We start from the raw sequence: 27,818 nt of genomic DNA on the forward strand, positions 1-27,818 counted from the left end.
TCATTCCTTCATTCATTCATTCATTCATTTTCTTTTCGGCTTGGTCCCTTTATTAATCCAGGGTCACCATGGTTGAATGAACCGCCAACTTATCCAGCACAAATTTAACGCATTGGATGTCCTTCCAGCTGCCTTCCCCGCCCACTTCCAAACACTACTCCAGTCAGGCACACTAGCTCGCAAAATGGCTAGTAATGTTAATGTAATCCTCCTATAACCAACAGCGGGTCTGGCGCTTGGGAGCACTTTGGTTTCCCTGTAAGTTATGAGGGTGATTGCAAGAGAGTGGTGGAAAAAAACATCTGCTATGACAGTAAGTTATTTTAGTGGTAATATTTGGGCATGTCAACTTATTTACACTGACATCACGGAATCAGTAACTGGAATTAGACGAAAACTGGAAACATGCGCACTACGCACGTATCTCTGCACCATTCAGACAGGCAATTCCCACAGATTCGAACAGAGCAAAACAAATCACCAAGGCAATTGGTACATTTATAGCTGTGGATATGACCTTAATCGGTAGCAGAAATGTAGGGTTTTAGGGAAATGTTAAATGTAATAGAGCCCCGTTACATTATTCCTTCATAAGCCCATTTCAGTCAGATAATTCCTGCTTTTAAATCCACTAAAATGGCAAATACAGTCAAATCAAGCAGATCTGTGCTGTCTGAAGAAAAGGTGGACACTCATCTTCCTAAAAATAAAAAAATACTTAAAAATTGATTGAAACTGAGTTCCATAAAAAACTAAATTGTTTTTTTCTTTTTGTTTGTTTAACTACTACAATATTACATACATGTTTTATAAGCAGCTTTTGAGTAAAAAGAAGGATTTGTTTAATTAGCTGCTAAGCAGAAACCCCAGCTCTATCACTGTTTAAAGTAAAAGAAAAAAAAAAAACAAGATCATACTTTTATGATGTTAGTTTTAACACATTTACAAAAATTTAAATCAGAGAAATCCTCTGGCTTTTCTCTCTTTCTTTTTTTTTTTTTTTGCTGTTGACACCGTGTCATATCGAACCGAACCGTGATTTTTGTGAATTGTTAACTCCAAATCTAATATAAACTAACAGAAATAAGACAAATAAATCATATTTACACTTCATATATGTATCATATTTATACTCCAGTACAAGTACAAATATGAAATGGGAAATACTGTAAAAATGTCCTTGCTCTGTTATCAATCAACAAGATATTTTAAAAAAAGAACAGAAATTTCATGAGTGGTAATCATTTTGTCATATGTATTAACCATATATATATTGTTGGATATAAAGTTTTACACGCACACACACAGATATTATAAACTTATTTAAACATATAATAAAAATGTATGTTGTTTTAATCACTGTATATTACATTCAAAGTAAGCTTTTTTTTTTTTTTTTTTTTGTAAAGCACATTTTTTGAATAACAACTGGGATGGAGCTGTGGTTAAATATTTCCAGCTTTCCATAAAATAAATCACAGGAAAGCCTGGATTCCCCTGCTCTCCCTGTATAACTTTGTTCTCAGAACAAAGTTCTCACTTTTGAAAGCAATTGGGCCAAAACGTCACTTTAAAAGAGGTTAAAGAAGGTTTTTAGTAACTTGCCCCGATCTTGAAAAGTAAACTGAGCTCACATCTTTGTTGTATCTTTTCAGTCCAGACCAAAAAATATGATGTAAAGCAGATCTGACTGATTCAATTTAGTGAATGTTTGTGATGGGAGAGCGAGTCTGCCCACGTGCTGGAGCTCCAGGGCAGCTCTGTTGTGTTGGTGAGTATGAAGTGCTGATGAGGCATTTTACTGCTGTTGACCTTGTGATACAGTCCAAATACAGCTTTACTCTGTTAGCCTAGAATTTGCTGATTGTAAGGGTGTTTTCACACTTGGTTCAATCGTTGGGTCTGAAGGTAAACTCCAGTTTTATCTGGGATTAAGATACGTTTTAGTCGATCAGATCACGAGAAGATGTTGTAGACACATTTCTATCTTCAATTTGAGGTTTTCTATGTCTTATAACTCTTCTTTTAACCCCTTTTCTAGAGGGCAAGTGTGTGTATGTATAGGCTTTTTCTAATCTTTGAGTCAATGTTGTGATATTAGTTTGTACAATTCAAACAAACTCTACATTTGGAAAGAAATTCTGCAAATTTTAGTGTACAGTAAAAATGTAGTGCAAGTAAAAATATGCAACTTATCTTTTCCTTCTTCTTCTATTGAGTTCGTAATACAGCTATCACATTTTAACATGTGAATATATTAAATTAATGAATAAAATCATTCAGACATTTTCCAAAAAAAAAAAAAAAAACAACAACAGCACATTATATATATATAAAATTAACTGCTGGATTCATTTATTTTTAACCTAAAACTTTATTAAGGTTTATGTAAAAATTTCACCAGTAAACTAAACTTAAAATTATAGATGACAAATGTGAAATCCCATGCGACTAGTGCACTTCAACAAAGTTTTCATGAATTGTACCCCAGACCATCCTGTGTTTCCTTTTAGTGTTTTTAGAAAGATCTTGTTTTAGTTCGGAAAGTGGTATTCCATTTTAAGTGTAGATGGACTGAAATGCAAATATATTAAAAAAAAATGAGTCATGGCTATCCACAATCACACTCTGGACTATTATACATTAGCTACGTTTTCATCCACCATTTTGGATATGCGCATACAAGAAATCAGTTGATGGAAATGCCAAAATGCGCATACGTTTTGAAAATGTGCTTAACTGAGTAGATGAGTAGAATAAACTTTTTATTCAATAAGAAAAGATGCTCTTAAACAGTGATTCAAACGTACAAATTCCAGTACGTGCATTAAAAAAGGTCATGTGATTTAGTTATAAGAGATCATGTGATGATAAATATGTGTGTGAATAAACAAACCAGCAGGGTGATCACATTGTAAAACATCTGAAATGTTGTTTTCGTCATTCTAAAATGCCTTACCTGTTTCAATATTTGTGTTATTATATTATTAATTACCTCCAGAACTGTGCTTCGCGTCTCACACCTCAACATCACCATGCGTTCACTGCGTGTCAGGAGAGTCTTCTGAGGCGCAAGTCATTTATTAAATAAAGATTCACGCAGCTTCTCTTACTGCAGCAAATTCTATCTTTACTGTTGATATTTGGTGCCAGTTAATCAGGACGTGACAATTTTGTTCTCTTTAACTCATTGGATGGAAACGCTGCTTTGCTTGCATGTCTTATATGCGATATTCCAGTTTGAGCAGAAAGTTAATTGGCATTTTTGGATGAAAACATTGTTCCCTGATTTGTCAAGCCCATCATATTTGACCATTAAGCAACTGGTAGACAGCAAGTACATGCAGACAACCTATGCCAGAAGTGTCCAACCCTATTCCTGGAGATCTACCTTCAGGCATGTATTAGTTGCAACCCATAACAAACACACCTGCCTGTAATTATCAAGAACTGTTCAGGTCCTAATTAACTGTTTCAGGTGTGTTTGATCAGGTCTGGGGCTGAACTCTGCAGGAAGGTAGATCTCCAGGAACAAGGTTGAGCACCCCTGATCTATGCGGATGCTCAGTGAGCATTAATGGTCATGTAGAGTGTCATGCATTTTAAGCTGTTTGTTGCATGGAGAAAGTTTTTTAGGAACACATCAAAAACTGGATAAGGAGTATTTTCATTCTAAAACACATTTCCAAACAATTTTTTTTTTTTTTTGCAGGTCGAAGATGCCAGGGCAGTGTGAAAGGCAAGTGTAACAGCAACAAAATATGCCTTTAAATTAAAAACTCAGTGTAAATGGCATCTAAAACCAAAGTGTTAGGCTGAAATCCCCCTAAAGACATCCAAATGAAAGGTGTTTTCCTTTAAAACTCTTTTTTTTTCTTTTTTATTCAGATGCAGAATTTACAGTGACAGTAGTTAAAAGGTGATTGTTAAAAAACATTAAAGTACACATACAGTACAGCACAGCGATCAACTGAGGCTTCTTTTTTTTCTTCCATTCTGTGTTTGTCCAACAACGCAACACAAAGGTCAGTGCTGACCTGCAAACAGTCCTGGAAATGCGTTCTGGCTCTCTGTCTTTTTTTCTTCTAACTCAATGCTCGTGAAAGAACAACTCCAGAGCCTTTGTTTAATAAAAAACAGTTTGTTTAAAATTATGTAACACTTGAAACTCCTGTGTTATTCCTAAATCTCTCATGTCCGCCCCTTGAATGTATTCATGCAGGTGTAGGTTCCTGAGAATCTGTGGATTTCCTCCAGTGCACTCTGTGGTAGCATGCTAAAGTAAAGCCAGAAAAGATCATGAATGAGAGTTGCATATTTGCATAATGTATTCAGATCTAAAATGAAACTGTATTTGAAAATTATAACACTGTACCTTTTGAGGATAACGAGTGCGTTCATGGTCCAGGGTAAGTAAACAAAGGCTGTATTTGTCCGAACAGCATCCACTGTTCTCTGTGCTACAACCTCTGGCTTTAGAGGAGGAAAAAGTTGCGGAAACCTGTATAAAAAAAAACAAACAAACAAAAAAAAAAATTCATTTAAAACCGCCTGTAGTTGCACAATACCGTAAGACACTCTAGACCATTGCCGTCTATGGAGGATTAGAGAGCTCTCGGATTTCATCTAATATATCTTAACGTGTGTTCTGAAGATTAATGAATGTCTCATCCATTAAGGCCCTGCTTATATTTGGTATCAAGATGCATTTTGGTTGACAAATAGACAAAGAATACACATTCATGTTTACACCTCCTGCTTTAATCTCTATCTTTCCACTTTCTAGATTTCTTTTTAAGATTGGTATATATACAGTATGGGTAGATCTTATGGGTCGATTTTTGCCCCATCTTTCTAATATAGCAAAATTAATTTATCAATGTACATATGAATGTGCAAGGAAATAAAAATTATAAGGAGCTTCTGATAGCTACAAAACTTTGCCAAATATTCTGGGTTTCAGTTAGAATCAGGAATGGTTAGAGAACATTGTGCTTTTTCTGTGTGTTTGTTTTTTCTTTCGAACCAAGCCTATGATTTCACACAGCAAAGTTTAAGTTCTATTTGGCTTTCGTGATTCACCAACACAACTGTTTAAAAACATTGTCAGAAGGTGGAAAGGAGGCAGACTTGTGTGGTTGCTTGAATGCACCTAAACTTATCCATGTCATGTCAAGCAATCCAGTCGAATGTGTTTGCAATGTCTTCTGGAAGTAGTCAAAAGAATTGTAACCACTTGCACAGGTCTTTAGTGTAGTACTAGTGATTGGATTGAGAAAAATGTGTATTTATATATCATCACCTTGAAATTTTAAGGTTCTATCTGTGTTCTGAATGATTTTGAGATATTGAGCTTCAAAGTTGTTTTATTTCATATTGCAAACAGTATGCGTGTAACATTTGTTTCATTCATTCATTTTCTTTTCGGCTTAGTCCCTTTATTAATCTGGGGTCGCCATAGCGGAATTAACTGCCAACTTATCCAGCATGTTTTACGCAGCGGATGCCCTTCCAGCCGCAACCCGTCCCTGGGAAACATCCACACACAGTCATTCACTACGGACAATTTAGCTTACCCAATTCACCTATATTGCATGTCTTTGGACTGTGGGGGAAACCGGAGCACCCAGAGGAAACCCACGCGAACGCAGGTAGAACATGCAAACTCCACACAAAAATGCCAACTGACCCAGCCGAGGCTCGAACCAGGGACTTCTTGCTGTGAGGCGACAGCACTACCTACTGTGCCACTGTGTGGCCCGTAACATTTTTTTTTTTTTTAAATCAAAAGTCTTAAAATGTAACCATTTTATAAAAACATCCTATAATGTAAATAAGTTGTCAATTAATAAGAATATGTCAATAGCTCAATTTTGACAAAAATGTCAGATGAAACCTTATAATTCTAAGGTGACTAGGTGTAAACAAGACCGATAAGAAAAATACACAGTTTTGGTTAAATATATTGCAGACCTTATTTTACTTATTAATTGAAATACTTCATCATAAGCCATAGAAACAAACATATATATATATATATATATATATATATATATATATATATATATATATATATATATATATATATATAGTGGCAAATTGATCTTCTGTGTTTGTTGCTTTTGTCCCAGGACTAATCCATAATCCATTGGGAATGATTGGATCATGGCAAAATGGAGCCAGATCAAATGAGTTTGCGAAAACAACTAGCTTATTAGCTATCTGCTTATTGATTGATACTATACCAAAAAAGAGTTTTTTGATGTAAAGTGAGTGTGTGTTTGGATAAAATGTTATGAGAAAATAGTTTTTGCGCTTATAATTTATTCAAAAAAAGCATCTCAACTAGGGCTGCACAATATACCGTTTCAGCATTGACATCGCAATATGCACATTTGCAATAGTCACATTGCAAAATATGCAATGATGAGTCTGAAGTATACTTGAGCAGGAGTTACAGAATTTTATTGAATCACAGTATTTATATGGAATTTATATGATTTATACAAAATAAATCTCTTACTTAGAATTGTTGTCTTGTTTCTAGTCCAAATATCTACATTTCAAAGCAAAAACAAGTATTTTACTTACCCCGCTGGCAGATATTTTAGCTTGTTTTAGGAAAAAAAACTCTTAATTTGGCCATATTTCTTCTGACGATGAACACAAAGCTTTATTTTTACTTGAACAATTTTTTTTTCTTATTTGGACTAAGATACGAGACAAAAATAAGAAAATATTTTTTTTGTATTGTGATTATTAAATTTCTGTACCTGAATACCGTTAGACTCCCCAGAAAACCATCAAACAGAGCTATTCAAAATATCTTGTGAAACTGCATTCATATCGCAATATTTAATCGCAGAAAAGGCGACGCAGTGGCACAGTAGGTAGTGCCGTCACCTTACAGCCCGAAGGTCTCTAGTTCATGCCTTGGCTGGGTCAGTTGGCGATTCTGTGTGGAGTTTGCATGTTCTCCCTGCGCTCGTGTGGGTTTCCTCCGGGTGCTCCGGTTTCCCCCACAGTCCAAAGACATGCTGTACAGGTAAATTGGGTAGGCTAAATTGTCCATAGTGTATGAGTGTGTGTGGATGGTTCCCAGATATGGGTTGTGGCTGGAAGGGCATCCGCTGTGTAAAAATGTGCTGGATAAGTTGGCGGTTCATTCCGCTGTGGCGACCCCGGATTAATAAAGGGACTAAGCCAAAAAGAAAATGAATGACTGAATAATCGCAGAAAAATGTTATATCGCAATATCAGAATTTTCCAATATCATGCAGCCCTAAACTCAACCATGCATTAACAAAGCATACACAGTCAATTTTAATGCCTCATTGAAATAATAGTCCTTATATTGACTGTCTAACCCACTGGAAACCTTTAATATGACTTTCTGCCAATTGAAGCCGGATAATCGGGAGAAAATCTAGGGTGGGATTTGAGCCATCTAGAATTTGCAGGACTGTGGAAAATCTGTTGAGTGTCTGTGTGTTTCCTAGGACTTAAAACATGATCTCACCTCACTCTCATGCCCTGAAACATTTCAGTGTTGGTGTGGAACGGGAGGACGGTGGTGCAGGCCACACCTGGACAGTCCAGCAGCCCCAGAGTCAAGCTCTCCATGAAGGCCAGTGAAGAAGCTTTAGATGTACAGTAATCTATAGCACCGGGGATGGGGGACAGTGACAGGATGGAGTTGACACACACAACATGGCCATTTTGGAGTTCCAGCATACGAGGCAGGAAGGCTTTCGTGGTCTGTAGACGAAAGTATTAATAAAAGGTGAGTTCAGCTACTGGAATTAGGAAGCTGGAAAGCAATGATGAAAGTTGTTAGTTATTCTATGTAATGTATGTAAAATATGTTTATACTATACTATGAAATGTTTAATATCTCATATAAATGTGTTCTTGAGGTGCTTTTATATCATTGGATTGTTTTAGTGTGCAAAAAGGCACTTGACTATTGTTTGTTTTAGCAAAAGCAGATTGGTATTGTATTTTCTTTATATATAATTTAATATAATTTTTGTTTTAAATTTTTTTCTAGCAATGTTTTTGACTTAACTCTATAACAATTTTAATAATAGTTATTATATAGTAATTATATAAAAATAAGCTGAACACTTATTTATATCAGTTGATAAGAAATGATCATATTAAATTAAAACTGAAATAGCATAAGCTAAAACTAACAGGAAAAAAACAAATAGTGAATCATACCATATATATATATATATATATATATATATATATATATATATATATATATATATATATATATATATATATATATATATATATATATATATATATATTCATTTTAACTAGAGCACCACATTTCTGTACTTACCCAAAACTGTCCCATTGTATTGATGTGTTGCGACTTGAGAAGAGCATCATCATCACTGTCCAGCAAACTCTTGCCATGCACCACTGCAGCATTATTAACCAGAATGGTCACATCTCCCACCTAGCATAAAAATAAAAGACCCACTATTAGTTATTCTCCTTTCCATAACAGATTATTTGTTCTCTTTTTTTACAGCCAGTCAGTGTCGCCATACCGCTGGTTCTTATCTAACCCAGACATTTTAAGTGAGCTATAATCTCTACTCAGGCTATGGGGGTGGAAGGCAAAACAGCTGTGATAAAGCCAGCACTCGGGTTATTAGAGGTTAGAGCCAACTGCATTATTTATAATTAGAAGTGTGCACTGAGTTTGAAATTCTTTTCCAAAATGTTTAAAAATTTTAAAATATATATATAATTTTGTGTCGGTCACATTTACACACTGCCTCAGAAACCTGTTCATAATAAAAAAGAAAATAATTATCTGCACTTTGAGCATTTGAAGAGGTGTTTTAACAATTACCACCATTCAAGTGAATGACAACATCCACATCTGATATGATCCATCTTCCACCAAATTTATCCCCCTCCTCTCTTTTTTTAGAAGAGAAAGTGTAACATAAAGATCCTCTACACTTGATCAAAACGGTAAACAAGGCAAGAATCAAAACACAGGAAAACAAACAGAGAGAATGCCTCGTAAAGTTTGTGTAAGAAACTTGGCAATGTGTGAATGAAGGTGAGATGTACGTATTTATGTCCAGATCCGATCATGTGATCGGAAATTGGGCCCGATTATGCAGTTTCAGACTTGATCAGAATCGGACGCTATACCTCCAGACTCAAAAAAAAAAAAACACAAAAAAGAATTTTATCTATCTATCTATCTATCTATCTATCTATCTATCTATCTATCTATCTATCTATCTATCTATCTATCTATCTATCTATCTATCTATCTATCTATCTATCTATCTATCTATCTATCTATCTATCTATCTATCTATCTATCTATCTATCTATCTATCTATCTATCTATCTATCTATCTATCTATCTATCTATCTATAATCATTATTTTTTAACACATCTATAGTTATGCGGAGTCACAGAGTTTTCTTGACTACACAGAAACAGCAACGCGTGCAGCATGACATAACTTTGTCGCAGAGATGCTATTGGTTAAATGTCGACAAAGTATAACACAGAAGCATCTGGAAGCAGAAAGCATGAGTATGTCTGTGGTTTGGAGGTATGATAAAGTTGAATGCGACAACATTGCCATGCAAACTGTGAGATGTGGAAACTTGGAATTGCCTCCCGGGAATTTTAAGTTGAGGTTCTTTTTTTTTTTTTTAATTTGTTTTTATATTATATTTGAAAAATATTTACTGTTCTACTAAAGTCCAAGGATAAGGAATTGATGGTATTAATTACTTGATTGTTTAAGCTACCTCACAGACGTGATCTGTTTGTTAACAGAGTTGTTAAATGTTAAAATAAAGTGAATTACATAAAAAACAAGGAACATCCTGAATCTGTTTCTTAGCTCTTCTTTATTCTTTTTTATGTATTATAGAAGTATCGGATCGGGTTTCAGTATCGATAGATACTCAAAATCAAATGAATAAGACTCAAGGGCAAAAAACAAAACAAAAACTAACTGATCGAAACATCCCTAGTACTTATAGTCCTTGTAATCAGTGAATCATGAGCTACAGCTGTGAATGTGTGTGAATGTCTAGATTATTGTCAGCTGCTGTAGGAGTTGATGAGTGCACAGAGTTCTGGGGGTTGTAGTTCATTCGGAAGTAATCTCCAATAGAGAAAACATTGTTGGCGATTAGAATAGACTACAGAAAGTAATTGCCACCTGAGACAACACCACTGGCGATCACAACAACATACACACACGCACATACAAACACATACCAAAAAAAGTCAGACAAAGTTTTTTAAAGAAATATTTCACCACAAAATGAAGATGTACACACAATTTACTCATTCTCCAGTGACTACAAACGTATGGTAATGTTTTTTCTGTTGAACGTAAAAGAGAGATGGTAAGTTGGTAATCAGTAGCCACTGACATAGAAAAAAATACTATACTATACAATACCACAAACATTCCTCAAAATATCTTCTTTTGTGTTCAACAGAAGAAAACTCAAACACTGTTGGAACCATTTGAAGGAAAAATAAATACTAACAGAATTCATTTTTATTTTGAGTGAACTATCAATTTAATCAGATAACTCAGAGTATGATATTATGGTGCATATTGTACCTTTTCTCTGACAACCTTGGCTTGCTTGTAGACTTCTTCCCTGTTGGCCACATCGCAAACGAAATAATGGCACTCTGTCCCCATGAGGGTGATCTCCTCACAAGTCTCCTTCAGACATTTTTCCGTCCGGCCCCACAGAATTAGCTGTTAAGAAAAAAGGTGGAACAAAATATAAAACTAGCCAGATATATGTAATACTGGCCATGCATCATCTTTCCAGAAAGCTAAAGCAAAATACGTCACCGCTCAAGTCTTTAGTCCTGTCTCAAAGTAGATTTAATTTGTCAGTTGTTGTGTTTTAACGGTCTTTGCTAATTTATCATGACTTGTATTCTTCATTGTGGGTGTTTACTTGTAAACACAAGAGACTGTGTGACCTACAATTCTAGCCAAATGTTTGACACGAAAAGCATGAGTCAGAAGATAATCTGTTTTTGCATTTTTGTATGTCCTTTTTAAATGAAAAACATTTCCTTGGAATGATAAATGAACAGTTCTGATCTTTGATTACACAATCGGGTCGATTCAGTGTAAGTACCATGTTTATGAGATTATAACTTGTAAAGAGCATTTGCGTCTAGGGCTGGCCGATAAACAGTATTATATTGAATCGTGACAAAATTGATGTCAATAACTTTTTAAATAAATTCTGGACTTTTTGTTTTTACTCTATATTGACCCAAAAGCCAATCACACTTTAGAAATGTAAAACAATGGGAATCTAAAAATGTGTTAATATTAGAGATGTACCGAATCGAACCACTGAAAACTTATCGGCTGAAAATGTTGTACCGTTTAATAGACCCTCTAATTTTTGTTGCTTCAGTCATTGTTGGGGTACTCTTTTTAAATCTGTAAGCATTAACTACTTTTATCTGAATATATATATATATATATATATATATATATATATATATATATATATATGTCGGTATTGTTCAGTATGGAAAATAATTATCGAGATTGCATTTTTGCCATATCACTAGCCCAATTTGCATCCTTTTAGGACTGATTACAACTTATAAATGTGATTTGTGGACAAAAAAACAGTACGACTTGTACCATGTGACCACTGTTTAGTCATATTCATTTAGGTGCTTGTTTGGACTAATTCCTTTTTAATTCTAATTACTAGTCAATTCCAAACCACTCCAAAACAAACATAACAAATCCTATCATCTGAAAATGAATGTTAATTACATCATAAACAAAGTATTAATGGATCAATGCGACTGTATGGCTCTATTGTATTTCAGTAAAATTAACTATTCATTATTTAAATAAAGCTTAGTAACTTTAAAGCTGCCCTAAATTGTCATATGTTCAAAATTCACTGTAAACCAATGTGTTGTGTATCATTGGTTTATTTAATGCCAGTTTAACAACACATATTCATATGAAGAATAGTAGTAAGCATTGTAAGAACAGAAGCAAGAGTGAGGCTGTTTGTTAAGAGAGAAGGATTAAGAGAGATGACTGTGTGAATGGATTGGCTGGGACAGAGAACATGGGGGGCAGTGATTGGTCAATTAGATTTGTCAGTCTGAGAGGTCAAGGAAAGGTAATGAAATCAGTGATGCTGCCTCATCATCTCTCGCAGACAAATTCTCATAGAGATTACACAGCCTGCTGGGCATACGGACCCAGCCATTTTCTGCTTCAACAGCCTCATGATAATGTGTGTGTATGTGTGTGCGGGGATCCATTTGGCCGCAGAAGTTAGCCTAATAAGAGAAAACCACCCTTTGAGCATATCCTCATTTGGAGACATTATTTGTAAACAGATTTGTATTTATTATTTTAGCTCAACTGTGGTTTGTTTACATCAGTATTATATTGGTTTATTAATGTGTGGGTCAAAAAAGACGTTTTTTTAAAGCATCACAACAATAAAAATGTAATGCAGCTTTAAATTTAATGTTTTTAATATACATTAAAATATATCCTGTTTACATGTTTAACCTTATTGATTATATGACTATTACACATTTTGAATGATTTACAGAATATATACAATACATTTTATGGCAAAAATATCATCACGCATATTTAAAACTAGAATCTTTTTAAATAAGTATTTCAACAATATTTTGACATTTCATTTTCACAAAGTTATTTGAAACATTAAACAATTTGCTTGCAATTAATATCTAATCTACATTTATAGTCACGTTTCTAAATTTTATTTGATACAAGCACCAAATCTCTTGATTGTAATTTTATTTAACAATATAAACTAGTCAACTCTAGTCATGTAATTACTAAACTGATATAAAATTAAAGTTTGCTATATTGTTCATATCCTGATTTCTGAAGCAAATATACGTCCAAATGTCCATCACAAACTAGTGAGAGCAAATATTTTAATACTTTATAATAATGGCTAGGGATTCAACGGTTTACCAGTTTCGCTTTTTTATTATTATTATTTCTAAGAGGGTTTTACCTTTATTTGATAGGATAGTAGTGAATTGACAGGAAAGCATGGGAGCAGAGAGAGGGGAAGGATCGACATAAGACCACGAGGCAGAATCGAACTCTGGTTGCCGCAAGCACCGGAGTGCATGTGTCCACGCACTAACCACTACACCACTGGCGCCGACAACCAATTTCACTATTAACCACACTTTAATTCGTCATGCTTAAATAATTGTAAAAGCTTCTCAACACCGTGTTTCTGCATGGAACAAAACACTAAACAAAATTATCCTAACTATTCACTAGTTTAAAGTTCTGAGCTTGTACACAGAGGCGAATATCCACACACACTGGAATAAAGGCTGATTTTAACTATGGTTGAGGCTATTGACTAAGGGCTGTTCACATGTCCTGTCTTTTGCGCTCGTAAGTTCTTTATTTCCAATGGAGGCGCACCGCTTGCGCACACACATATGGGCAGTGACGCGCATGCGACGAGCTCACGATATCCAGGTGCACCTAGTTGTTTACTGAGCAGCAAAAAACGACACTTTAAAGTAGGGCTGCACAAAAAATCTGACATTGCAATATTTTGTTTTGCTGCGATTTAAAATGTGATATGAAAACAGTTCAACCAGATGGCTTAAATAGCTTTATTTTTGAAAAATATTTTCTTTATATTGGTTGGATTGATTTTGAAGGATGTGAATCATGTATAAAAAAAAAATAAAATTGCAAGAATAATTACAATAGAGTAAACAAAAAAGTAAATAAACAGTTCTTTATGGTTTTCTGGAGAGTCAAGCAGTATTTAATATAGAAATATGGTGATGTAAAATAACACTGTATAGTCTTTATTGCATTAATAAATCAGTAAAAAAAAATCTTTATTAAAGTGTCAAATGTTTTAAGTTATTGTGCCCAAATGCTTTACACTTTCTTGAAATGGGGATATTCATGCTGAAACGATATTGTGCAGCCCTACTTTAAAGTTTTATGAAATTTCATGTGGTTTACTGCACTAATGGTGTTTTGAATGCATAATAATTGTGATAAACATTATTATTCCTCAGACTATAATCATACAATCAAAATCTATAATCGTTGAATCCCAAATTATGGCCAGTAATAGCCATGCCCACTAATAAGGTTGATTACTTCTGCATAAAGCTCACGCGTATGCTCCGGCTCAGCCTACGTGTAGCTCTCGACGTGTCTGTCGGCGATGCTGATGCGCACCTTTAAAAAATGTAACTACTGTTGCAAACAATGCGTAGCGCAAGCACTGTGATTGGTCGGCTTGGTAACGTAGACTTACCATTTTCCGTACACTTTCTGTAAACTTACTCTTTCAGTAGTTTTTGAGAAAAGGGGGAAAAGTACTGCCTCCACATGTGTACGGAATATTAAAGGTATTAACAATGTTCCGTACACGATTAAAATAGTGTTACGTACATGGCGCATAACTTTAATTCACCGGCAAAAATGGTCATTAGTTGAAGAAAAAATCATGTCAGTATATACTGTTATTGTGTGTAAATGTGCTTGAAGTTAATGTTATATTTAATATCTTTTTATGAAAGATTGCAATAAAAGAACCTTACAATCATTTAAGTTTTAGATCTTGCTTATTTTATTACACAGTGGCAATTTAAAATATTAAACAAGTTAGCGCTAACTTAACTGACCTTTTATGAATATAAACATCATCAATGCACAAAGATGATGGGCAAATAGCATTTAAAGCCTGTCTTTCAGGCTCTCTGTGGCAGATTTGCGTCGGGGTTATCATCACTCACAAATGACGTTTAAATATCCCCATTTCAAAACATTTATAAAAAAAGTGTCACATCCCCAGTCTGATCACGCTGTCTTCTTGTGTATGTTTGTTTACATGTCACGAGCGCACGTGAATGTTGTTTTGATCTGTCACCTCGTGTTTACCTAAGGCATCCCTCCCCCTTGTTACCCAATCTTTCTATTTACATAATTGATTCCACTCACCTGCAGTCCATGAGTAGCTCTCCTTCTGCTCTATTTATTCCCCGTGTGTGTGTTGTCTTGTGCTAGATCGTTAATTGCGAGTGCGCTTACGCTCAGCCACTCGTGTCGTGTCCTGTCCTGTCCTGTCTTGTTCTCTCTCTTCCTCTCTCTCTCTGCGCTATCCAGTGGGATTTCCGTGTCGCTGCAACGCCAGGTCCTTACATCCAGTGTTGGGTCTATTTCCTCATCTCCTTCTATTCCAGACCGGACTTCCTCTCGCTCTCGGAGCCCGCCGGCCTTCTCCATAACACCGGCTTCCTCTCTCTCTCACTCGCTGCTCAGCATCCCCCACATGTCCGCCTCATCGAGCGCCCCCTGCCGGGTATAGTTGAGAAGGCAACTGAATTTCTGTTATTTTTGTGTGACTTTATTCCGGCTGTTTTGTTGTTTTTTTTCTTGTCTGAGGTTCACGAAGGGGACGACCTCCACTGGAGATATTTGTGCCAGGACTGTTGTCAGTTGCAGACAGCCCAGATACCTTTTTGTTCCGCTTTTTCCCTCCTGGCTGGATTTTTTTGGATCTTTTTCTAAAAAGATATTTTGTTTGGATATTGAAAATAAATTCCCCTTATTCTCTCAAGCCTGCATTTGTGTCTCTTTAAGAACCCTGACAGAACGATCTAGCCGCTATGGACACAGCAGGCTCAGATTCCGTCCGAACCGCCGTTACACAGCAGGGAGCGTTGCTGGGGCAGCATGAGGTCAGGCTGACCAACACTTCACGAGAGGTGGACTTCCTGGCCAATCAGGTAGCTGAGTTGACAGCAAGAATACAAGAGCTGCAGCATGACGTTGCCCAGGGAGGGCAAACGGCTCCTGGTCCTCACTATCAACATGAGCCTCGCTGCAATATCCCGCCACCCTATGATGGAGATCCGAATTCCTGCAGAGCCTTCCTATCCCAGTGTTCAGTGGTTTTCGCGCTACAGCCACGCACCTATGCCACGGAAGAAACTAAGGTGGCCTTTGTCCTGACGCTTCTCACTGGTAAGGCTCGTGACTGGGGGATTTCAGTTTGGGACACTCAAGCTCCTTGTTGCACTTCTTTTGATGAGTTCAGACAGGAAATGATAAAACTGTTTGACCGATCCGCTCGGGGCCAGGAGGCTGCTGATCAGCTGGCCCGTTTGCGACAGGCAGGGCGTTCAGTGACTGAGTACGCCATCCAATTCAAGACGCTAGCAGCGTCTTGTGACTGGAACCAGGGGGCCTGCAGATCCATGTTCCGCGCAGGACTGGAGGAGGTGATTCAGGACGAGTTAGCCACCATCGATCTGCCTCATGACTTCGACGACCTGATCAACATGGCTCTACGGGTGGAGGGACGTCTACGCCGCCGCCATCAACGCTCTGCACCCCGCTCACCCTGGAGGACTGAGGACACCTTTCCCGTCTCTGATGCCTCCAACTCCGCTTCCGCTGGTCCAGAGCCTATGCAGGTGGGACGCCTCCGGCTCACCCCCCAGGAGAAGCAGCATCGCCTCGCTAAGGGCTTGTGTCTGTACTGTGGCAAGCCAGGACATTTCGCAGCCACCTGTCCTTTAAAAGGCACAGCTCGCCAGTGAAGAGGGGGATCCTGGTGAGCGCTACTCCTTTTTTGCATTCCTCCCCTTCTCGTACTGTTATTCCTGTCTCTGTCCAGTTTGGGGATCTTTCTAACTCCTGTTCGGCCTTGATCGATTCTGGAGCTGAGGGTAACTTCATGGATCGTTCCTTGGCCACTTCGTGGGGGATACCTGCTCTTGCTCTTTCTGACCCTATCCCTGCCCGTTCTCTTAATGGCACTCTTATTACCACTGTTTCCCATAGCACCCCTCCTATCACACTCATTGTTTCAGGCAATCACCGTGAGGTCACCACGCTGCTCCTCCTTGACTCCCCAAGTGCCCCCATAGTTTTAGGGCATCCATGGCTACTGCAGCATGGCCCACACGTTGATTGGTTGAATAATTCAATTTTGTCATGGAATCAGTGTTGTCTTGCTACGTGTTTGGGTCCTGCCTCTTTTCCTGTTTCTTTGTGTCCTGTCCCGCAGGTGGAGTCGGCTGATCTGGCTGGGGTTCCGGCGGAGTACCATGATCTGCGTCAGGTGTTTAGCAAGTCTCGGGCCACCTCCTTGCCTCCCCATCGTCCTTATGATTGCGCCATTGAACTCCTCCCAGGCACTTCTCCGCCGAAGGGTCGATTATTTTCCCTTTCTGGTCCTGAGAGAGAGGCCATGGACCGTTACATCAACGAATCTCTTAAAGCTGAACTCATCCGACCCTCCTCTTCCCCGGCAGGCGCTGGGTTCTTCTTTGTCAAAAAGAAGGATGGCTCCTTGCGTCCTTGTATCGATTATCGAGGGCTTAACGACATCACTATCAAGAACAGGTACCCCTTACCTCTCATGTCGTCTGCCTTTGAGTTATTGCAAGGAGCCAAGGTCTTTACCAAACTTGACCTCCGGAATGCCTACCATCTGATCCGCATACGTGAGGGGGATGAGTGGAAGACCGCCTTTAACACCCCTACGGGACACTTTGAGTACCGGGTCCTACCATTTGGTCTGACCAATGCCCCGGCGGTCTTCCAGGCCCTGGTCAATGATGTGTTGAGAGACATGGTTAACCGCTTTGTCTTTGTGTACCTTGATGATATTTTGATATTTTCCCCATCCCCACAGGTACACACTCAACATGTTCGCCAGGTGCTACAACGGCTGCTGGAGAACCAGCTCTATGTTAAAGCGGAGAAGTGCGTATTCCACGCCCAGTCGGTTCCCTTCCTAGGATTCATAATTTCGGCAGGAGAGATCCAGGCAGACCCCTGTAAGGTAAGGGCTGTTGCCGAGTGGCCAACTCCTGACTCGCGTAAGGCTCTGCAGCGATTCCTGGGGTTTGCCAACTTTTATCGGCGATTCATCAGGAATTTTGGTCAGATTGCTGCACCCTTAACGGCACTCACCTCTCCTAAGGTACCGTTCAAATGGAAAGCTGATGCTCAGGAGGCCTTTGATAAATTAAAGTCCCGTTTTATCTCTGCTCCTGTCTTGTCTATTCCAGATCCTGAACGGCAATTTATTGTTGAGGTAGATGCCTCTGATGTCTGAGTAGGCGCAGTCCTATCTCAGCGGTCATGTCTGGATGGGAAAGTGCATCCCTGTGCCTTCTTTTCCCACCGCCTGAGTCCTTCTGAACGGAATTACGACATAGGTAACCGGGAGTTGTTGGCGGTCAGGTTGGCTTTGGGGGAGTGGCGTCACTGGTTGGAGGGGGCAGCTCAGCCTTTTCTGGTCTGGACGGATCACAAGAATCTGGAATATATCCGTTCAGCCAAGAGGCTGAGCTCCCGACAGGCTCGCTGGGCCCTTTTCTTTGGCCGTTTTAATTTTACCCTGTCTTACAGGCCAGGATCCAAGAACATAAAGCCGGATGCTCTCTCTCGTCTGTTTGAGGCCCCAGGGGAAGTGGAACCACCCGACACCATTATACCCAAGGAAGTGGTGGTGGCATCCATCTCCTGGGACATCGAAAGACGGATTGAGCAAGCCGGACGGATGGGTCCAATACCGAGGGGGGTCCCGGCGAGCAAACTGTTTGTTCCAGCCAAGATGCGCTCAGAAGTTATCCAGTGGGGTCATTCCTCCAAGTTGACCTGCCACCCAGGAGTTCGGAGATCACTGGCTGCCATCCGCCAGCGATTTTGGTGGCCATCTATGGCCAAGGACGTCAGGCAGTTCGTGGCTGCCTGCTCGGTTTGTGCTCGGAACAAGACGTCCAATGCACCTCCCGTTGGTCTGCTCCGTCCTCTTCCCATCCCTTCCCGCCCCTGGTCACACTTGGCCCTTGATTTTGTCACTGGTCTTCCTGAATCTAAAGGCAACACCGTTATCCTCACGGTGGTGGACCGCTTTTCCAAAGCAGCCCATTTCATTCCCCTCCCCAAGCTCCCCTCAGCCAAGGAGACAGCACAGGTGGTGATTGATCACGTTTTCCGGATTCATGGTCTTCCGGTCAATGTGGTCTCTGATAGGGGCCCCCAATTTGTCTCCCGGTTTTGGAAGGAATTCTGCCGACAGATCGGGGCCTCAACGAGTCTGTCTTCTGGATTCCATCCCCAGACCAACGGGCAGTCCGAGCGGGCAAACCAGGATTTGGAACGTACTCTCCGCTGCCTGACGTCCCACAATCCTAGCTCTTGGTGCCAACAACTGCCCTGGGTGGAGTATGCTCATAACTCCCTCCCGTCATCTGCTACAGGTATGTCTCCATTTCAATGCTCCGTGGGTTTCCAACCTCCTTTGTTTCCCTCACAGGAACCCGAAGCTGCTGTCCCGTCTGCCCTTGCGTTTGTCCAGCGGTGTCGCCGCACTTGGAAGAGAGCTAGGGAGGCCTTGGCCCGGGTTAATAGACGGACTAAAGCAGCGGCTGACCAACATCGGACTCCTGCTCCCCGCTACAGGTGTGGTCAAAGAGTATGGCTTTCCACTAAGGACCTGCCTCTTAGGGTAGCCTCGCGCAAGTTGGCACCCAGGTTCATTGGACCATACCGGATCACCAAGGTCTTGAGTCCGGTGGTGGTACAGCTCAAGCTCCCCCCCACGCTTGGTCGGGTACACCCTACTTTTCATGTATCTAGGGTTAAACCTGTGCTGTACTCACCTCTTGTTCCATCTGCCCCAACCCCCCCCCCCCCCCCCGCCTAGTGGATGGTTCCCCAGTTTATACTGTGCGGAGATTGCTAGATGTCAGACGGAGAGGTCGGGGCTTTCAATACCTTGTGGACTGGGAGGGTTATGTTCCAGAGGAAAGGAGCTGGGTTCCGGCCCGGGATATTCTGGATCAGGCGCTGGTCAGGGACTTCCGTCGGCAACGAGGTGAGCCCCTCCATGCAACGCCTGGTGGCGTTCGTAGGGAGGGGGGTACTGTCACATCCCCAGTCTGATCACGCTGTCTTCTTGTGTATGTTTGTTTACATGTCACGAGCGCACGTGAATGTTGTTTTGATCTGTCACCTCGTGTTTACCTAAGGCATCCCTCCCCCTTGTTACCCAATCTTTCTATTTACATAATTGATTCCACTCACCTGCAGTCCATGAGTAGCTCTCCTTCTGCTCTATTTATTCCCCGTGTGTGTGTTGTCTTGTGCTAGATCGTTAATTGCGAGTGCGCTTACGCTCAGCCACTCGTGTCGTGTCCTGTCCTGTCCTGTCTTGTTCTCTCTCTTCCTCTCTCTCTCTGCGCTATCCAGTGGGATTTCCGTGTTGCTGCAACGCCAGGTCCTTACATCCAGTGTTGGGTCTATTTCCTCATCTCCTTCTATTCCAGACCGGACTTCCTCTCGCTCTCGGAGCCCGCCGGCCTTCTCCATAACACCGGCTTCCTCTCTCTCTCACTCGCTGCTCAGCATCCCCCACACGTCCGCCTCATCGAGCGCCCCCTGCCGGGTATAGTTGAGAAGGCAACTGAATTTCTGTTATTTTTGTGTGACTTTATTCCGGCTGTTTTGTTGTTTTTTTTCTTGTCTGAGGTTCACGAAGGGGACGACCTCCACCGGAGATATTTGTGCCAGGACTGTTGTCAGTTGCAGACAGCCCAGATACCTTTTTGTTCCGCTTTTTCCCTCCTGGCTGGATTTTTTTGGATCTTTTTCTAAAAAGATATTTTGTTTGGATATTGAAAATAAATTCCCCTTATTCTCTCAAGCCTGCATTTGTGTCTCTTTAAGAACCCTGACAAAAAGGTCATTTATTCAACAATTTGTGATAACATGATTTTCATTTAAAAAACAATGTAATACTGTGTTATGCATATATTAAATTAAAATGCATATTTTCCTTGCTCTAAATGTCTCCCTCCCAAGCGTCACTTGCACCTTAAGCTTGCCCACAGTTCATTTTCAAGTGCATTGGGTTAACGTAGCAAACTTACAGATATTTTTTGGAAACATTTGGTAGGAGAGTCTCTGTTGTGATCGGGGATGAAAGAGCGAAAAACAAAGATTACACAGATATATAGCTTGTCTACGACTTGTAAGTATTTATTCAGAGATTGGTTTTAAAATGTAATCTGTATAGAACATCGTTGTGTACGGAATATGGTTAGTCTAGGTTAATGTTGACGAGTTCGTGTAGAGGTGGGACCTACGCGATGGGAGCGAGTGTTTACGAGTGTCGAGTCCCGTGAAGGAGGTCCGGATGGAAACTCTTGTTTTGTGTTTACCTTATGATTAAAGTTGTTCGCCTCAAAATGAGCGAGTTTGAGCCACTTTTGTATTAAGGTAGCGTTCAGAAAAAAACTAAACACCCATGGAGAAACTCGACACAGAGGAACACAAAAACCTGATGCCAGCTAGCGTTTCGGAAGTGCTATTGCAGAGGAACACAAACAGCTAGCAGAAGTATAAATGCAAGACTACACGCAAGGCACGCGTAATGGGTCACGCCGATCAGATTCTGACGGTGTGATAACCTTGGATAAAAATATTACGGTTTCACAGTATTGTGATTACTGCTCTAAAATATATTCTTTTTAAATGTCTGGGTAAAAAAAAAAGCTTTTTTCTCTTTTGAACGCTATTTTAAATATTTAAAATATTTTGGAGCAGTAAACATGTCAGGCTAAATGAACTATTGACTTCTGCTGTCTTCATTTGTGTCTATTTAAATTTAATTTAAAACAGCATCTTTTCTGCTGAAGATATTGTTGTCCTAAAAAACAAAACAAAACAACAACAACAAAAAAAAAAACGTAAATAAAAAAATTGTACACATACGGTATTGCAGAAATTTTTTATGGCTTTAAAACCTTGACTTTTTCAAACCCTGGTATACCTTAAAAGCGGTTATCATCCCATGCCTACACTGGAAGTATAAACCAGGCTTATATGTTAAATTTTACTGTTAGGTAAATCCAGGGTCTGGTTTGAAATTATAACTCTCAAAAACATTAAAAATGGACTGCAAAATACTCAAGTACAGTAACCTCACTCAGACTGCTGAATGTTTGTCACTGAAGAATGGTTCACATTTATTGGCCATGGCTGCTTGTAATTGGTCCAATTACTTCTCTTTTTTGTGAAAGGATTTGTGGAAATTTCCAGCCTCTGAGCATGTGGTGTTTTCATTTTGTTAAGTATGCATTTCAGCCGGCTTCATGGAAAAGTGGAGTCATTACTGGGGTCAGTCTGAAATGTGAAGAAACTTTACGCACCAAAAATTGAAGAAGGTTGGATTTCTGGTTAAATGCATTATGTCCAGATAAAGATTTTAAGTGACCTAAACTAATTAACCTAAACCGTTATACGCGTATATCCCTATCAGTGATGAATGAGGCAAAAGATGGTCTGATCTGCAGGTGGTTTCACCTTTTTGGCCTAATGGATGCCTGTGTGTTTTAGCACAGGCCTGTTTTATATTCATGGCCTTTGAGCTAATTACTGAGAAGGTCTTGATTAAGCTTGTAATAGGATTTCACAACAATCTTGATATTTCTGTCAGAGAACAAGAGCTCACAAGGTGGTCTCCCATACAATCCCACTATGAGCTTCATCTGCACACATCACATTAGCAAGTCTTATCACTCAAGTCCTTAGAGTAGCAATGGCTGAGTGCACCGCATTAGCATATAATATGCGAAAATAAGGAGCAAACAAACCGTGCTTAATCCAGTCCTGTGAGGATACACATTGTGTTTCCTTAAAGATAAACACACAAATAATCAGTGCTATGTATGTGAAGCTCTTATGAGTAGCTTTGTAATCCGGCGCCTCATTTATAAAATGTTGCACAGAAAACGTTTTAAATTTGTTCTAGCATAATTTCGCAGAAGGGTGTAAGTGTGATTCAGAGAAAACGAATGTGCGTACAAAAACCTGTGAGTATGCTACTCTTCCAGATGTGGCATTTATAAATAGAAAATTATCTTGAAATTGTGTGCAATTGACTGCTGTCAGATCTACATATTTAATGTTATTACCATATAAAAGAGCACTCATCTATTTCAGGGATTTAAAGGAAAAAAAAAAAAAAACTTGTGGCCGAAATACAGGCTCACATAATCACATAATAAAATAAGTATATTTTTTGTAAATAATACTTGATTATGGTCACTGGTTTAAAAAAAACTGCATATGATTTGGCATTTCTTTATACTAAAGTTTGCTAATGCTATAAGTTTAACAATTATTACATTATATTACAGTAGGTCAAAATGTAAAAAAAATCAAATGATGGGTTATTAAAGACAACATTAATAATTGGCACAAAAGTTTTTCTTAAGTTTGATGGAGAAAATATTTTATTTTGAAGACAGAAACTGAGTGAAGATAACAAAAACCTTGTATAATTAGTTACTGAATAACAATTAGTTGCAGTTGGTTTTCGATATTGTTGCAAGACCTAAAGTATAATTTGCCTAATTGCACACAAAAGACACACTACCGGTCAAAAGTTTGGGGTCATTAGGATTTTTAAACGTTTTAAAATAAGCTTCTCCTGCTCACCAAGACTGCATTTATTTAATCAGAAATAAATAAAAAAATTTAAACTGTGAAATGTTATTGCACTATAAAATAACTGTTCAAAAGTAGTTTATAATTTAATTTAAACATTTACTCCAGTGATTTTAATGATGAACTTTCAGCTTACTCCAGTCTTCAGTCACATTATCCTTCAAAGATCACTCTAATTATTAACATTGTTATTATTAATATTATTATTTTAATGATAATAGTAATAAAAGCAATAATGACAGGAAAAAAACACATAAAAAAAAAACAACTGACCCCAAACTTTTGACCAGTAGTGCAGGTCTACATTAATGTGTATGCAATTTAAAAATGGTCTTTGTCCATACACACAAAGGTTTTCCTAAGGCTTCTCATACAACATGAAATATTATAAAAAAAAATTTGGTCCCACTTTATATTAAGTGTCCTTAACTACTATGTACTGACATCACAAAATAAATACAACGTACTTACTGTGTTTATAATGTATTTGAGAACACTTGTGGTGCTTTTGAGTTGGGATAGAGGTTGGGTTATGGACAAGTTTGGTGGCATGGGTAGGTTTAAGGGTGGTTTAAGGTGTAAGGGATGGTAGTTCATTACAAATGTAATTACATACATGTATTTAATTAAGCATAAGTACACAGTAAATACATGTATTTACACAATAAGTACAATTGTAACAAACTATTAATTCCTGTGTAAGTACATATTAGTTAAGGCCACTTGATATAAAGTGGGACCAATTTTTTTTCCAAATTCCTTCACATGGAACAGAATTGCTGTCTTAGATTGTGTTGACAATTGCAGTTCAGTTTCCTTAGCATTCCCACTGTCATACTTAGACTTAGACTTAGAAAACTTTATTGATCCCGCAGGAAATTGCTTATGTAATGACTGCCATAACACACAAAACACAGAAACACAGAACCACAAGACAAAATAAATAAATTAAGTGAAATAAGTCACATAAATCCAACCAATCTATAAAAGGAAACAGCCACAATACATAAGTATACAACTTACAACTTAAGACTGAAACTAAATCTGAACTGATCTTGATGTGCTGGTTTTATGTGCAAATACACACGATAGTATTTCTTTTATCTGAGAACACATGAAGAGGTTATAAAATGTGTAAATAGTCAAAACAGTACTTGGAATTCCTTAAACAAAAAATCTGCTGCAACGAGGCAGCATTTCCTATGCCTGCAGTGCACCAAACTGTAAAGTGCAGTCTATCTCCTAAAATGATCACGAATGATTGAGCATGCTTGAGTAATCCATTTTTACGGCTGCATCTTGTAAATACACACCCTGTTTTGGTCCAGTCTGCATTCACATTTCAGTCAAAATGGATCAGTTTGTTTCAAAGTAGACCAAGACTCAACTTTTCAGAAGCATTGATCTGCTTTTTGAGCCCAAGTGTATTAACACTTAATCTACTGGACTGCAGTAATCAAATCGAAGTTTGATTGAATCAAACTTAACCTCTTTGTGCTCAAGTCTGAACACAATCTTAGTGTGGACAGTAGTCTTAAAACAGATCGCCCCTTCAAATGTATCAAGATAAGTGTAAACATAGCCCAAGTAATCCACTTTACTCCCTACTGAATGGGTCTGTATGTGGACGGGGGCGCAAGGAGTTCAGGAGGCAGTCGCCTGCCGCTGTCTAATTAGTGTGGAGACAGAAGGGTCAGTCACAGGGCACTGCCCAGCTGGGAGCTGTATGGTCCCTGCCACCCTCCCCCCAGCCCATACACATGCAGAAAGCAATTTACATAGGGCTCACTTCCTTCACACTTCCTTAAGCCATCAGCCATGAGACCACATGGATGGTCACAGATGACGGTGCTTCTGTAACTTCCAGAAGTTCTTTTTTTGGTTCTTCAAATCACTGTTTAGGGTATGGCTAGTGGTTAATGACACCACTCTTGCAAGATATTTCCAGTGTTAAATTGCCATGCAGTGAGGACTTGCTGACTTCTTGGACCCCATAATAACAGCCTGCTTTCTGGAAAATTACAACCTCCACTTAGAGGTGAGGGTGGTCAAGTTAACTCTGAGCCTGTGCATTTATGATTCTTGGCTTTTTAGCATTCCTTAAGAATAGGCTAACTGTTAAGCCAGCGACTGCAGGTGTCTCTTCCAAAGCTTTCACACCTTGACAATGGCTAACAATGGGGTGTTGACAAGCACGGTGGCTTCCTTTAACATGATGATGTAAAAGGTGAGTTGTGTCAGCGAGCATTCAGGGATCTAAGGTCTGAGAGTGGTAAGGTTTGCGCTAAGGCTTTTATGATGGGCTTTATTTAGTCTCGTACACACAACCTTCTCAAGGGGGAAATGTTTGTAAATCAAAGTAAAGCCTTGGGTGTAATGCCGCCAAACACTGGGGCCCCTGTCACTGTGGTTACAGAAGTTATTAAGCCCTGTTTATTACAGTTGGGCCACTGGGTCTATTTATAATGCAATGTCTTGGGTGGGTGAGGCAGCTGAGACATTTCTTCCCAGCTTATGACTTTCAGCACACAGTCTCGTTTCATTAGATTCTGACTGCTGAGACAAATATATATATATATATATATATATATATATATATATATATATATATATATATATATATATATATATATATATATATATATAACTACACCACTGCCAATATGAGATTTAATATAGGCATGCAATACTCCAGACAGAGTTTGTAATGGAATAAAGATTCATAGAGAAAGGCAGATGCCTAATATTTCAAGATTTTTGCCAAGGTCAAAGCTTTTGGCACCATGAACTTCTTGGGCCACTGGCCCCTCTAGAGGTTTTTCAACTAGACCCAGTAATAATTTGAACATCAGAGCTGTCAAAGTTTGAAAGATGGGTGTTTTTCCATCAAATAGCTGTTTAAATGACCCAGTTGAACCAGACATTGGGTTCCAGTTCTACATTTTGATTGGTTTGTTGACCAAAGAGGTCATGACCTATGCACTGTTGAGACAATGGGCTTATGAACAGGACATGTAATGTCCCTAGGGAGAGGAATAGGGCATGCAGGGTGATACATTGCAAAACAAAACAAACTCATCCATTATTAGACTAGTGATTTGTTGATGTGGATTATCCTACACAAATGACCACATCTAAAACATAAGGTATTGTTACAACAAAAAGACAGATCACACATTTTCATCATTGTTAAACTACTGCTTCCATGCATTCATTTGAAAATATTGGGAAAAATCCTATAAATAAACAATTAAGGAAATACTATAAATTTGTTTCATTTATGTTTTAAATGTTTACTTTTATGTCTACAATTTCAAAACAATTTTAAAGTTTCACGCCAAATGTTTTTTAAGAGTGGGACAGAAATGTAAAACCCTCTGGGATAGTGACAATATTATGTGGCGAAATTATTGTTTACATTAATAACAGTTTTACTTCTTTGTTATGTGCCAAATAGCGCATGAATGTGTTATTAAAGTTTAAGACTATGGTAACTATATTATAACTATTCTAACACCACATTGGCACTGTTTAAATAAAGTTCACAACTTAAATATGACACACATACAGCCATATGGCCAAAATAATGTTACAAAGGGCTTACCTTTTTAGCTCCACGCACGGCGAACTCCTTAGCCAGGTGACGGCCAATGCCCCGTCCGCCACCCGTGATAAGCACTACATCTCCGGTCAGATCTCTCCGCCTGCTCGGTAGGAACCAGCACACGGTCGCCTTGACAGTATAGTATAGTATCTGAATAGGTAAGAGCACCACGCAGCCCAGCGCCTTCAGATCCATTTCACTCCGTCTCAGTGTCCGCTTATCTCAGTTCTCGCCTGGAACAATTGCCGAACTAATTGAATCCTTGCTCGGAGCGATCACCTTTACTCCTATTTAAATGAGTGAATAAGGCAATTCGCCTTATTTTGCAGAGCTGACTCACTCTTAATAGAGTGAAACGCGGTCCAAGGCAGTTCATGTGCGCCTCTGAGGAATATCTGTCATTTTGCGCACCTTTATTCCGACATAAACTCTTTATCCACGGAGCTCTTGCTGCGACAAGTGTGCGCTGCTGTTTTGCACCGGAGACTGAGTCCTGTCGCTACTGACAGCGGCCAGAGTCCAACTATGACGATACCTCGGGTCTGATAGGGGTTTTTAAGAGACTATTTATCTTGATTGACAGCTGGAGGACTGACAGAAGTATTGCTTTATCAACGGTTGGC

At 39.0% G+C, this 27,818-nt stretch overlaps 1 protein-coding gene and 1 long non-coding RNA gene across 3 annotated transcripts in view; one reads left to right on the forward strand and one right to left on the reverse strand.

The window, feature by feature from the left end:
* LOC147841814 (uncharacterized) overlaps nt 1-3,954 on the forward strand; it is a 57,649-nt gene extending 53,695 nt beyond the window's left edge. The window contains exons 3-4 of one of the 2 annotated variants that reach the window (XR_015502712.1): nt 1,656-1,771; nt 3,713-3,954. This is a non-coding gene — a long non-coding RNA (uncharacterized LOC147841814). The remainder of the gene's footprint in view (nt 1-1,655; nt 1,772-3,712) is intronic. The other variant, XR_015502713.1, reaches the window with a different exon arrangement.
* On the reverse strand, nt 3,865-27,806 carry dhrs3b (dehydrogenase/reductase (SDR family) member 3b). The gene is given in 6 exon segments (NM_001006070.1): nt 3,865-4,276; nt 4,376-4,501; nt 7,520-7,758; nt 8,354-8,473; nt 10,638-10,781; nt 27,196-27,806. Coding segments are annotated over 6 exon segments (909 nt in total). The 5' UTR covers nt 27,391-27,806; the 3' UTR covers nt 3,865-4,191.
* Between the last annotated feature and the right edge of the window lie 12 nt (nt 27,807-27,818).

The sequence above is a fragment of the Danio rerio genome, chromosome 11 (genome assembly GCF_052040795.2).
Source record: "Danio rerio strain M-AB ecotype USA chromosome 11, GRCz13ab, whole genome shotgun sequence".
Taxonomy (NCBI): domain Eukaryota; kingdom Metazoa; phylum Chordata; class Actinopteri; order Cypriniformes; family Danionidae; genus Danio; species Danio rerio.